Genomic DNA, 13,642 nt, shown 5'->3' with positions numbered 1-13,642 from the left:
AGCATTAATCACAACAAAATTACAAGAAAATTACAGACTCGGTTTGATTGAGTCTGTACATGAGGGATAATGAATACGTGCAACATCCGTCACGCGCCCAAGCACCGGCTTGAGCGGTACTCAATTCTCAACACTTAATAGTGCGGGCATCAATGACAAGTCAATTAAGAATATGTTATTAACTTATTTATCATGTTCTTCTAATCAATGAATGAACAAATGTTTCTTTTCATCATCTGTAAATAAGCATAGAAACCTATTTGAAATAGAAGTACCTTTTACAAAATTCTAATCACGTATTTTCCTTAATAGATGTATATATATTACATACTGTATACAGTAAGATGCATGTATTTCCTCTGGTTATAAAAGGCGCATGTCCAATATTTCTGGTCTTCCGATCTATTGAGATTGGTGACTGTAATAGTGACACCACTGCTACTAGTTCTGAATGTATGTCTTGGTATACTTCCATAACACTTTGATGAATGACAAGTTGTTATAAATGAAGAAGTAATACGGTCTGAAGGAGGTGTGGAATCTGTCTTATAGACCCTAACAATGTCGTTAAACTGCGACACCTCACATACTATCTGTATATCTCCTCCTTTTACGGGTATCTTGTTGTCTTTGATATCAATTTGCTGCACAGTACCTTCGTATAGATAAAGATATTATAACATGTTTTATTGAAAGGGATTGTTTGCAAATCTCAAATCATACGAGTATACTTGTGTATTTGTTTGTTTTAACAACTTATATTCTGTATGATAATCAAATGAAAGACGACAACAAAGATAAATTTCAGCCATACGATAGGTTCTTACTAGTTTAACAAATCCCTGAAGACACTAATGTTGTTCGTTATCACAAAGTTTGTCAGTTCTTTAGTCCCAGAAAAGCATGTAGTTGTATTTAATAAAAATGAAAACATAATATTTACCTACATAATCATCATTAATAAATAAACAACAAGTAATACATATAAAATAATATAAATTCATTTTAAAATGAATAAATAAATTTTACAACAAGATTTTGTGTTGCTAGTTAGGTTACAATATATAAAATTGTAGTTACAGATATACTATTTTAGTTATATAATTTGAATGTGTAACACATCATTGCCACTATGAGAAATAAAGTCAAATTAAAGTTGGTTCCATTATGATTTTTAAACATCTGTTATTATGTATTCCAAACATTTAGCGGTCTTACGCCAAAATGAATGTGATTTCAATACTGGGACATTTGCATTTATTAAATCTATTTGCATTATTGTAATAAAGTTCATTATCTGCACGAGTAGATTAGAGATTATTTCTGTTCAATGAAAGACCGAATGAAATATTCAATTTTAGTTGTAAGAAAGTATTCATTACTAAATAGAGAAGTCAAATTATGAGGAAAATAAGTCTTACTAGAGAAAACTATTGTTATCGGTCCAAATAGCAGAATAGCCTTGAATGTAAGTTTAAATATATCCATATCCATATTTATTCTTTTTTACTTAACTCCTTTGAACACCTTCTTCTTTATTTAATACTTTATTTATTTGTAACTATCAAGGAAGATAAAAGATGAATGCAAATAGACGTTTCCTCTACTTATACTTTATAATGCAACAGCGGATAAGTAGATAAAAATGAAATTAAAAGTGGTTTAACCGACTCTTAATAAAAAGTTACAAATCTATTTTTAAAAAAATCTTTATCAATATTATATCAAAACTTAAAACGAAACAGATATTTAAGGTTTATAGAAAGAACCGTTCCATGTTTAGGATCTCTTCCACTTTTGAAAATTTGAGCCGTGTCACGACAAAACCAACATGGTGCGTTTGCGACCAGCATGGATCCAGACCAGCCTGCGCATCCGCGCAGTCTGATCAGGATCCATGCTGTTCGCTTTCGGTTTCTCTTCTTGTTATATAGTTGGTAAGCGAACAGCATGGATTCTGAATCAGACTGCGCGGATGCGCAAGCTTGTCTGGATCCATGCTGGTCGCAAACCCATTATGTTGGTTTTGTCGTGACTCGGCTCATTTGTCTTTTATTGTCAATACTATACTAACTGTATTACTTATTCGATTATGATAATACAACCGTTTGTTCTGTTTATAATAACTTTTACATTTAAAATGTATAATTTTATATTGTAACATTATAAATTTCTATCACAAATGTTTCTAAATCAATTGCAAATCATACCATTTATCGTTTACGTGTGGAATATATACAGGTTTAGGATATAGAATGAGTGTCGTTATTAAATTTATTCAACCAGTTGAATAAGATTATATAATACGAGCCTCCGGTGAGCATATTATTATTTTAGTCAACGATTAGTAGAACAACACAAAAGTGCTTAGAAAGTTCTATATTCAATTTTATTTCATTTTTTTGCCAGTTTTACAAATACGTGTATCTTCAAAACAAGTAAACTTTGTTGCATGGAAGATGTACATAAGCATTGATGACCAACATAAAAAGTTGCGTTTGACGAAATGTCCAAATATTGCTGTATCTGCTTTATGACAGTGCTCCATGTCATAAGCGCCAGTTTTAGATGTTAAAGTGACTCTCCTGCAGTTGTTATTTTTCACTTGACACAGATATAAACACCCACCCTTATTAGGTACAGTAGGACAGCTTGTAGAGGTATAACTTACTATATAAATTTCACTTTTAAACTGGATAACCAAGATATGTTCTTCATTTTTGTTTCTTTTCATAGACATAATTTTATATATATTTATAACTGCAAATACTTTACTAAGATGTTTTATGCGTCGAACAAGAAATGTACTAATCATCTAATTCCATATAAATTTGCGAGTATTTGGTAAAATTTAATTTTGATGACATTTTATTTTTAAAAAAAAAACTACAATGTGTGGGATAGTAGCTTTAATGGGCAAAAAATAATGTCTTGAGTCATCCTACTTATTTTCCTGATTAAACTCCATCTTTAAAAACAGAAATTAACTCTTAAGTGCCGTGTATAAGTGTCTAAACTTGTATCAAGGGCAGACAACAATGGCGCTTTTAAGCAATATATTTAGAAATGCAGTTAAGTGGTGAGAAAATTTTGAGAGGTTGAAATGAATTAATTTGAAGATTTGTTTGCTGTATTCAATTGATTAATCAAAAACAACAAGTTAAATGTTGATGCGGCACATCAAAGACGCCCCCAAATGGTGTGAACAGTCAATCAGCATTGAAAATCATTCTCTATTGCAGTTGAATATCCAAAGCACAAATCAATTTTAAAAAAAGTAGACAAAGTAGAACCTAATGCAGAAATTCACAAAATAATGCCAGGTTTGAAATGCTTAAATGTTTGTCTGTTGCGACAAAGACTGAAACGCCTGGTCGAATCAAAATAAATTGGATAACAAATAAAATTGAAATGATTGGTATACTTAAAATAAATTCAAAACAATATGTGCCGAGAATATACCCATTTGAATATTGGTACGAATTTCATAATGTTCAAATATTTTAAGGACAAACTGTTCTGCAGTGATCTCCCCTTACAGGCCGTAGCACTACCGGTTTGTTGTACTTTCTTAACGGTTGCGTGAGAACCGCCTCTCTAATAGTGGGCTTGGTTTAGGCTTTGTAACTTGTAATTTAATGATTCGACAAGTGATTTTGATCAAAGTTGTCCTGATTCCCTTCTGCTCCGTCAACGAAGACTAAATGCTAGCATATGGAGTATAATATCAAATTTATTATGACAATTTAAGGCGTAGCCGAACTTCAACAGAGGCGAAACAAATGAAGTAAGTGACACTGCCTCAGTTGTCACCTATATCTCAACGGTAAAGTTTTAGAACGATCGACTATAGACTGGCTCATTTGCACGTTATTTATTATGTAAATAAAATTAGATAATGATAAAAAGAATATGATATTCAAACATGGCACTATCACTTCAATTAAACGTTTATTCTGATCCCTTAAAGCTCTGTGACATGTTGTACATCAGAAAAACTATTTTATTAGAAAATTTAAAAACAGTGTTATTTTGATAAAACAAAAAAAAATACACAAAAATCAAGTCTAGAATTTTCCCCATTGCTGAATGTACAAATGCATATCTACTAGACGCCGCTTGCAAGCGGCGTCTAATAAGCCTTTTGAAACACCCTTGTGAAAAGAGCTATTCAATCCTTATTCCAGTTTGATGGAAAGCATTCAGTTTTGCAGAATTGTGTATAGTCATCACATGAAACTTATACGTGCTACTCCAGAAGACTGTTGACATATTGTTTTTGGAGTTGAGAAGAGGGGAAAATAAGCTCACAATCTCTAAATTTGTATTAAACGTCACCACGAGACCACTGCGCCTGCTATGTGATGTTATTTATACATGTAATCTATATTTGATATAATATTGTCCCAGAAAAAAACGCTCCTATACAAGTGATGTCTGTATTTTCCCGCCCTTTAAAAGCATACATACATAAATGTCAATGCATATGTACCACTTAAATAAAACAATGATATATCAAGTCAAACTAAAATAAATAATTACATATTTACTATATTAAAATTCAGAAATTGAAAAAAAACTTGATTGGTAAATGATATTAAAACAACAAACCTAAATATTGCAGTCATAAGTTTGGCTTATTTAAAAGGGAACAGAGGAAAACGTACATTACACAGTGGTCAAACGAGTTTGCGTTGTTTTAAAAAAAACTTTTTTTTTGGAACACTGAAAATCTCAATATCCAATATTCCATTCTTACAGATAAGGTGTGTTGTCGATCATGGTCATGATGGTTACAAACTTCAAAAATGATATTAATGATATTTTTATCCAAGAAAAATAATGTTTTTCTAGACAGAACAAAATTGAAGCCTCTTATGTAAATTTGATGTAACTGCTTTTGTCCAACAAGTCATATTATGGATATGATAAATGATAACGGGATAGTTAAAGACACTCTCTTGAGATATCTTGACATTGTAAAGTAGTTGTTTTTTTATAAAATATATTGCATTGCAATGTCCTCTATAGGTCTTGCAGACACTCTATATTTCGGCCGTTTATCTGTGACAATTTACAGAAATGTATATTTGACTCAAAACACAAACATTTATTACCCTTTGTGTTAACAGTTTATTTCATAAATCAATTACTTAACTTATCTTCTCCAGTACAATACCTTAAGGAAAACTCCAGGAACTTTGTAACTGTCACAAAAAAGACATGACATGTTTCCCGAAAAACATTTCCTTCCAAATCATTATCTGTTATGAATTATCTGTAAACTGTTGATCTTTCGCAAATGATTGCACATTTGTGGTTATAACTGTCACAAAAAAGTTGCAAAATATTTTCGATGATGTACATGGTTTATCAATGCATCAATTATGAATATATATTAAGATCAATGTTCATATTTAAACTTAAGAGCTAACATTTGCTCAAATTAAGATCGGTGCTGCTTTCGTTCTTCTTGTTCATTTTTTCTCAGTTTTGTTTTACGTTCACAAGTATTGAAAATTTTAAGTTAAATATCATAAGTAAAATGTCTTTCAGCTGAACGTCGTCTTCAATTATTTAATACTACACTCCTAATACGTCATATGTTTGTCTATCGTCTTTAAGTTCTGTCTTCAGTGACGTATATTGAGACTCTCCGGGTTCATCTGGGTCTGTTCCCTGTTGGTCGTCACCATCATTTGTTGAGAACACCATATTTGAAGATAAAGGCACATTGTTTCTGTAGTAAAAATACAATAATATATCAACTTATTTATATATGCATACATAACGTCTTCAAACTCAAGTTTGTTTCAAATGTCAAATACAGTTTTCATTCCTTTGTATGTAATTAGCAGAATATTTTGGTTGAATTTCAATGAAATTTAATTAAAAAATAAAACAATGTAATTTAAAACTATACTCTTACATTTGAGCTTGATATATGAACTATATTTTAAATACTCTTACTATTTCAAAACTATCAATTTAATCATAAAAAAGTTAACATATATCTGACAAAATAACTTGATTTTAAAAATAAAACTTTATCTTGTAAATTGTTATAACAGTAAAATGATGTAGTTTTGAAAGTCTTGTTTAAACACACGTGGGTATTGCATGTTAACTGGAAAAATATTACAGAACAAAATAATATACTCTTATGTTTATTATGGTTTAACCATTCAGCAATTATGTAGCGTTTGTGCCATTCACTTAGGAAATATACAAAACTTATTTCTTCAACAATTATAAAATGGTGATATGTAGTGGAAACACAAACAAAGAAACATAAATAATGAAATTGATGAAATAATGACTTACTTAGTCAGCTTAGTGGGGTGTCCAGAGTTATTTCCCGCTAAAACAAAAATGTTCAGAATGAAAATTATATTTAACATAAAATATACTACACATTTTCGACTAACTAAAAGGCAAAATGTACATTTTAATAAAACTACTTTTACCAAACATAGCTGAAAAGTAATCGTTAAAAAAAATAAGAAAAGAACTCACCTGTGTTTTCACCTTTTCGTTTCAGTAATATTGTAACATAACCAGCATATGCCACGACTACCACGATGATTATTCCAAGAACAATGCCTACAATCACTGCTTTTATGTCATTATTACAGGCGCCGTTGTTGCAATCTTGTATCTTTGCTTTTCCTAAGGTTAAGGAAAAGAAGTTAGAAAATCAAAGCGATTCATTTCAGCGTTCGTTTATATTTTCATTTTTAGTTTTAAGTTACAAACCCTTTGAAAGTTTTTTTATGTTTCTCGTGTAAGCTCTCTAGGTAATATACATAAACAATATCAATACATTATAAAATGAATTGCGTCTATGGGACACGGAGTCCTCGCATTCTACTGTATTGTCAATCTGCGGACGCACTGTGTGACAAAGGGACGGACGGACAAATGCAAGTCTTTTCCCCCATCCCAGTGAATGGGGGAATAAAAAGGAACAACAGATGGTCGGACAGATACATAATTACATTAAGACATGGCAAGAACAGAATTTTGTCTCTACTCGATAATACTACCTGACCTTTTGTTTTGGCAAGTATAATTTCAGATTCTTCCGAGTTTCCCAGCATATTAGAAGCATACAACACAATCTCGTAGTATGTCCCGCTTGATAATCCGGTAGCAATGTAGGTCATTTCATATTCCCCTGTATCAGATACTGACACATTATCCCATTCATCATCTGATACCTTTTTATACTTTAATGTAAAAGTCTGTTTGTGGCCATTGTCATTGCCAGGATTCCATGTCACGGTAAATGAACTTTCTGTACTCAATTGTTTTGCAAGAATAAAATTTCTAGGTACATCTGGTTTATCTGAAATCATATGATAAACATTAATTAATAGTGTAATATTCTAAAGAAAACAACACTTTAACACTTATGTTATAACATTTGTAAGACATATATGAAGTTATTAATTGACTTGGAGGAGAGTCATATTGATTTATAAAAATCTGGAAGAAGGGTGATCCCTCGGAAGCAATTACCACAACAAATTTACATGAAAATTGCAGACTCTGTTTGTTTGCCTCTAGCACCGGCTTGAGCGGTACCCAATTTTGAACACTTAAAAAAGTGTTGAAATCAATGATCCCGAAGGACCAGAAAAATATAAGAACGCTGGAGTTCGAGGCAACTTTTATGGCTGCCACACGGTATCTCATTTGTCATATAATTGTTCACCGTGCAGTTACGTTCTAATATATGTACAGATTAATAAAATTGAAGTTCAGATAAATTATTTATCTTATTCAAAAAACCTACATGTCTAATGTATGTAATAAATTACTTTTTTAGTCTATAAAGATAAAAAAAATAATCATGCCTTATCTTTAGCGACTAACATGCCAAATGAAAATATTCAATTTAGTTTGGACTATTATCATGAAACAGATTATTCAGCTGCATTTGTAAATGAAAATAAAAATACTGGTTTAACACAACATTAGCTTTTAACAAAAGAACAGCCCTGAACTGAAGCTGTTTAATGTAACGATCAATTTAAAGACTCTTTAAACTCGCACGATAATCAAATTTAGATATTCTTACTTTCATAGATGTGGTCAATCATCCATGATTTGTAAGATCCAATCCCGTTATCAATGACCAAGGTGTAGTTAACAAAATCCGATTCTTCGACATTTTTTATTTCAAGCTGAGCAAAATACCCATCTAGCTCAACTTCCTGTCCATAAAATATATCTTTTACATGTCCTTTCTGGAGCGTAACTGTATGTTTGCTAGAGTTTATTATAACAGATCCATTTTGAAAGAACCGTACAGTTTGAGGACGAGGATTACAGTAAAATGGAACTGTTATATTAGTTGATAGTCCAACCTGCCCGACAAATTTTCTCTCAGTTGTCTGTAGAAGTACTTTAGGTGATACTGTAATACATGTATGTCATTTATATGACTTGTTAGTAATATATTTTCTCGTATGGATGTATGTTTAATTATTATCTCTATCCACAGTATCAATATAAATACTTGTTTTTAGATTTTCTGTAATTTAAATCTTGATAAAAAAAATCAGAAAATATGTGTATTTTTATCAGAATACAATCGGTAATAACTATGTTACCAATAGAATAATATAAGTTTCCATTGAGATCTATTAATAACAAATTTATAATAAATATCAATTTAAATAAGTGGAGCAAATGATATGATAGACAATGACAACTAATCGATAATACTACTAAACAATGAAATAATCGATGTAACAAATGAAATTTATCAATAACAGAATCAGAAATTCAACATTATTTATAAAATTTGATACATTATATTGTTCTATGAATTATTCACAGTAATAATCTATCAGTTTTTATCTTTTTAAATGAGAAATAAGCGGGGAATCTATAATGAAATATGACAACTTACCCTTAATATCTACAGTATTGTTCCCACTTTGATCAAGCTGCTGGTTCCTATCTCGAATACCGTTGTTAGCTTTACATACATATGTACCACTGTCTTGAAGTTGTACATTTTCTATTTTTATAACATCACTGTTTGTTATATGTGTGTTAGGAATACGAACGGATCCCCATTTTTGTATAAACGAGGTAAAATGATATTCTGCAGGTCGCCCTTCGAGTTTACATTTAATTGTGAATGGGTGGTTTTCAGTAGGAGTTGAGCTACTGACAGTGACATCTGGTGCATCTGTAATAAAATATTGAAACCTATCATCGTACACAAAGACTGTCAAACCAACAGCATATTCTTAATTTATTGTTAGTCTTAATAATTTCACACGACAGAAGTTCCTTGATAATTCTTTTAAAGAAGTCATATGCAAAATTTGCCTCATACAAAAGTACTGAAAACCAGCAAAGCTTTAAAGTCACAATATCTACAATGAGTACTGAAGTTTGTCCTGACTTAAAAAATTGATTATGGCTTGCAACGTAACTATAAACTTTAAGATTGAAATTCAAATCTCATAAAGTAGATATTGCGCGTTGGTTCAGTGCTCTTCGATTAAAATTATGATTTTTACTTCTAAACATACGATTTTGTATCAAAGTAAAGATATAATTGGGGAAAAAAGTAAAACTTTGACCAAACCTATATTATTCTCAATAAACCTGAAGGTTAAAAAACGTTCGCTAAAGATGAATCCAGAATTACTAAATTTAAAAAAGACAAAAATGGATCGTCAGCATAAATATATGCATAACAACTTACAGTTAACAACGATAGCCAATATTTCTTCTGTACCAAAGTTATGACTGGGATAATGAGATGATGTTGCTGTAGCCCTACAAGTGTAGTTACCATGGTCTGCTCTATCTATATCATCAAATGACAAAGTAGGACTACTAGACTGTTGTCCCACCCAAATTACTGCTGGTGTTGGATTTCCAGTGGCATTACATGTAACAGACAGCGTTTTACCTTCATTTATCGTTATGGTAGTTAGTTGTTTCCCATAGGCCAAAACCTGTACTCTTGGAGAATCTGTAAAATTTGTGAAAATATATTCATTCTTGAGGGCATTATTTTAATTCATCCGAAAATAGTTTCATTTCTTTTCTATTTATTTCAGTACTTCTTACAACAACATAGATCTAAATACATGGGTTTTAAAGCATCGTAAGAGACAAAGACTTCAACGCGTCTTTGCTAACAACCGGAACCTTTACGGAGAGTCTACGTAGGTATCAAGCTTTAAGTAAACTGCCGGATTGACATTGTAACATTCTTGAATTCGGGTTTAAGTATATTTGAGTGATCGTTTCCGTGCTTTTAATACCAATTATATTTATTTTTCTTACATTCAACTTGTAATAGCACTTGTTTGGACTGAATCTGAAGACCTTTCCTTTGTGTAAATAAATTCTTTAGCTGACAGTTTACTGGACTTCTATCAACTTGATGTGTTAGTTTAGGTAACCTTAGTTTTCTTGTATCAGCACTATCAGGTGTTCCATATTGTGTGGTCCATGTTGCTGTAGCTGTAGGATTTCCATAATCAGACGAGGAACAATATATACTCTTTCCTGTCTGACCTTCTAGAAATGGAAAACTGCGTGTTGGTATAACAGGTGACACTGGTGGCCCTATGAATAAAATAATAATAATTAATGGTAAAATAATAAATAAAAATTGTAATTATACTTTTTATCAAAGTCAAACAAACACAAAAATAACAAAACAGCGATTCAGCAAACTTTTAGTAAAAATTCAATTGTTTATTAGTTATTCCATATTATCTCCAAACTCTGTCTTAAACACTGAACATGTACCGTATCCGTCATTAATTTCAGTTTCCGCTGCAGTATTCAGAACCTAAGCATTCATGGAAAAGATATCTTTTAAATTTAAAAGATAGTATCAACAAAACCATAAGTCTATTGTCTGTAAATTCTGAATATCTTTAAAACTACAAAGCAGTATTATTTTTATATTATTTTCTACAACAGCAATGATGCTCTGAATGATGATTTTGTGTACAAATAATAACACAACTGGACATATCATTTTGTTTTTATTTTACACACACAAAAGTAAAAAAGATAAACTAGTATTTTTTTTCATTCTACTTACAATACACAGTTATCTTTTCTTGAACCTTCACTAAATTTTGACCAGGTATTGCAGTTTCACAGTATATTGTTTTGTTGTTATCAGTTCTATTTGCTGTAAATGTTACTATACTTGTAACAGATTTAAGATCATTCTCATGACTATGTTCTGTATTCTGTACATCAGTCATTGCTAGAGTGTCTAACTTCCATGTTACTATAGCAACAGGTCGTGTTTGAGAGGAAGTGCATTGATATTTTATTTGATCTCCTTCTAACTTCTCTGTTGTCAGATCTGTGATTGTAGGAGAGGTAGCTAATACTGAAAAATTAACAACACCATCTTTTAAAAAGAATATAAACGAGTATGTCCCATCAAGCAAACCTACTAGAAATTCTATTCTATACTTTTAAATGTAAGCTTTATAGAAGAATAATAATAATATATATAATATAATATATAATATCGAGTGTCCCGTAAGGTTGCATGTTTGTTTGTTGTTTTTTTACAGTTTTTATTCCACCGAAGTGGGTTTTCCTGAGTGACAATTATTATCAATTTCCCCGCAAGTGACTTATTACTATTTCTTAATTAGAGGTATTAGACAAATAACCATTAGACTCAATAATAAAACGTTATAAAAAGATATTTATATTATTATTCATTTAATCAAAATCAATGTTTGGCTATGGTATGAAGCTAGAACATAATTTTAGTAAAGTCCTATGTTAAAAGAAAGATTGTTGCGGTATAAGAATTTATAAAGCATTTCTTACAGTTTGAAGCTTATAAAAAGTAAAATTAAATTATTACAGAGTTAATGTAGAAATATATATTAATAAAACGCAAAAGAAATCAAATTAAGTTAAACATCGAGAAACGATTTCACTCCATCTGAATTAATTCTAGCTGTTGTAAGACAATATTTGTGGATGTTGTTTTGAGTGACACGTCTTCCAGTAAATAAATGAAAAAGTCATCTAACATTGTGAGCAAATCGATTACAGACGTGATTGTTTCTTTATCCAAAAGGACAACAACAACACTTATTACAAATTTGACACAGACAATGGATTTGGCTAAATAAAAATGAAAAGCATCTTGTTCAACATACATATATTACTTTGCATTTTCATAACTTTTATGAGACATTCAAAACCTATGTAATCGGTTCAGATTTGGCCATATTATCCGAAAAAAAGAAAACAATTTAAACATTTGTGGTTATGCTTTGGTTAGGTTTATTTTTCTTTTTTGACGAATTAGAAAAAAAGACAACAATCTGAGTTTAATATTTTTCCTAACGAAACATTCTTCGTTTGCAAAATCAACTTCGTTTGAGAACGAACTAAAAGGTAAGTATGAATTATTGAATCTAAGATTTTTTGCAACACAAACTATGCTATGTTTTTCTTTGAAGCTTTCAGAAAATTAATTCGAACATTATAGCGAAAATCACAGGAAACATACTTAATGATACACTACAGCGAAATATATCAAATGAAAAAATAGAAGAATTATGTGGAGTAAATATGTATTTTTTATTTGTACCATCATAAACCTATAAGGAACAATGGTCCCAAAAACGTTGATACAAATTACTCAAAAGACAGACACGTTTAAATTTATATACAATACATTCTTTTAATTTAAAATTTGTATTTCTTCGTTATAAAAACCGCCATCTAACCATTAAGTGTTGGTCGTGTAAAAAGACAATTTTACTGAATGTTACAGTTTATTTTTTTCAATTGTTAGGAAAGTTCGTTAGAAAAGTACCTGCAAATCTAACATTAGCAGACGTTTGTGTAAAAAGTTGATCTTCTGTCCCAGTTTTTGATATGGCACCACACTGAAACTTCACACTGGTATCTGTATTGTCAGTAAACACTGTATATCTTGATAGAGTTAATGTAGATGTATATATTTTCTCAGAATCAGTACAACTACCATTTTTCTCGGTTACAGGTGCTGTTGTTGACCATTCTTGGCGAGATTCACTTGTCTGTAAATGCAACATAACACTTATTGAATATATATACATCTATCTCACTTTTTGACGTTACTTTGTACTCATTTGTTTATAAATGCCACAAACTTAAACGGAATTCAATAATCTTCGTCTTTGAAACAAGTAAAAACATAACATTAATTTAAATAGTTTTAGAAACAATGTAATTAATATTGTATCTTAAATATATATTACCTTATTATAATACCATGCGAATTTGGGTGAAGGATATGCGCATCGTGTGCTACATTTATAAGTCACTGCATTTTGAACGAGGTCTTGGTTCTGGCTTGGTGGATTATCATATTGTAGTGATGGTGTGATAGCTTGAATGGAATAGACAAAACATACATTAATTATGATATCACTCACATAGTAAATTATGCCTCGGTAATTATGTAAAGCTAATAGCCTGTCATGTAAAATATTTAGGAAAGCAAAATAAACACCCTGTGGTGGGAGAATTAGGTGGTGAAAGCCACGCAAACTCTTTTCCCATGCAATATGTTTTAGCTGTTTCTTTATCTATTGTTTGAGCAACGAGAGCACCGCATGCGGTT

General features: G+C 30.8%; 2 protein-coding genes across 2 annotated transcripts; both read right to left on the bottom strand.

Moving 5' to 3' along the window:
* Positions 1–313: 313 nt before the first annotated feature.
* Positions 314–1,609, bottom strand: LOC132759622 (uncharacterized). The gene is made up of 2 exons (XM_060751432.1): positions 1,422–1,609; positions 314–655 (listed from the first exon to the last, which is right to left on the bottom strand). The coding sequence occupies exons 1-2, from the start codon at positions 1,492–1,494 to the stop codon at positions 324–326; spliced, it is 405 nt and encodes a 134-aa protein (XP_060607415.1). The 5' UTR covers positions 1,495–1,609; the 3' UTR covers positions 314–323.
* A 2,924-nt stretch (positions 1,610–4,533) lies between these two features.
* Positions 4,534–13,408, bottom strand: LOC132759624 (hemicentin-1-like; the record flags this gene model as incomplete). The annotated part of the gene is made up of 11 exons (XM_060751433.1): positions 4,534–5,740; positions 6,325–6,361; positions 6,517–6,669; positions 7,052–7,348; positions 8,084–8,422; positions 8,921–9,205; positions 9,731–10,003; positions 10,321–10,605; positions 11,093–11,392; positions 12,851–13,076; positions 13,278–13,408. Coding segments are annotated over 11 exons (2,483 nt in total), but the record flags the coding sequence as incomplete, so codon positions are not given.
* Between the last annotated feature and the right edge of the window lie 234 nt (positions 13,409–13,642).

Source organism: Ruditapes philippinarum, unplaced genomic scaffold (assembly GCF_026571515.1).
Source record: "Ruditapes philippinarum isolate M1 unplaced genomic scaffold, ASM2657151v2 ctg6489_1_1_1_1, whole genome shotgun sequence".
In the NCBI taxonomy this organism is placed as follows: Eukaryota; Metazoa; Mollusca; class Bivalvia; order Venerida; family Veneridae; genus Ruditapes; species Ruditapes philippinarum.
This window is presented reverse-complemented; position numbering and strand designations above follow the sequence as displayed.

Excerpts from the sequence above, each read along its gene's own strand:
- LOC132759622 (XM_060751432.1), bottom strand. The coding sequence starts at position 1,494 with ATGGATATGGATATATTTAAACTTACATTCAAGGCTATTCTGCTATTT. Across the intron at positions 656-1,421 it reads GATAACAATAGTTTTCTCTA|GTACTGTGCAGCAAATTGAT; the intron begins GTAAGACTTATT and ends ATCTATACGAAG.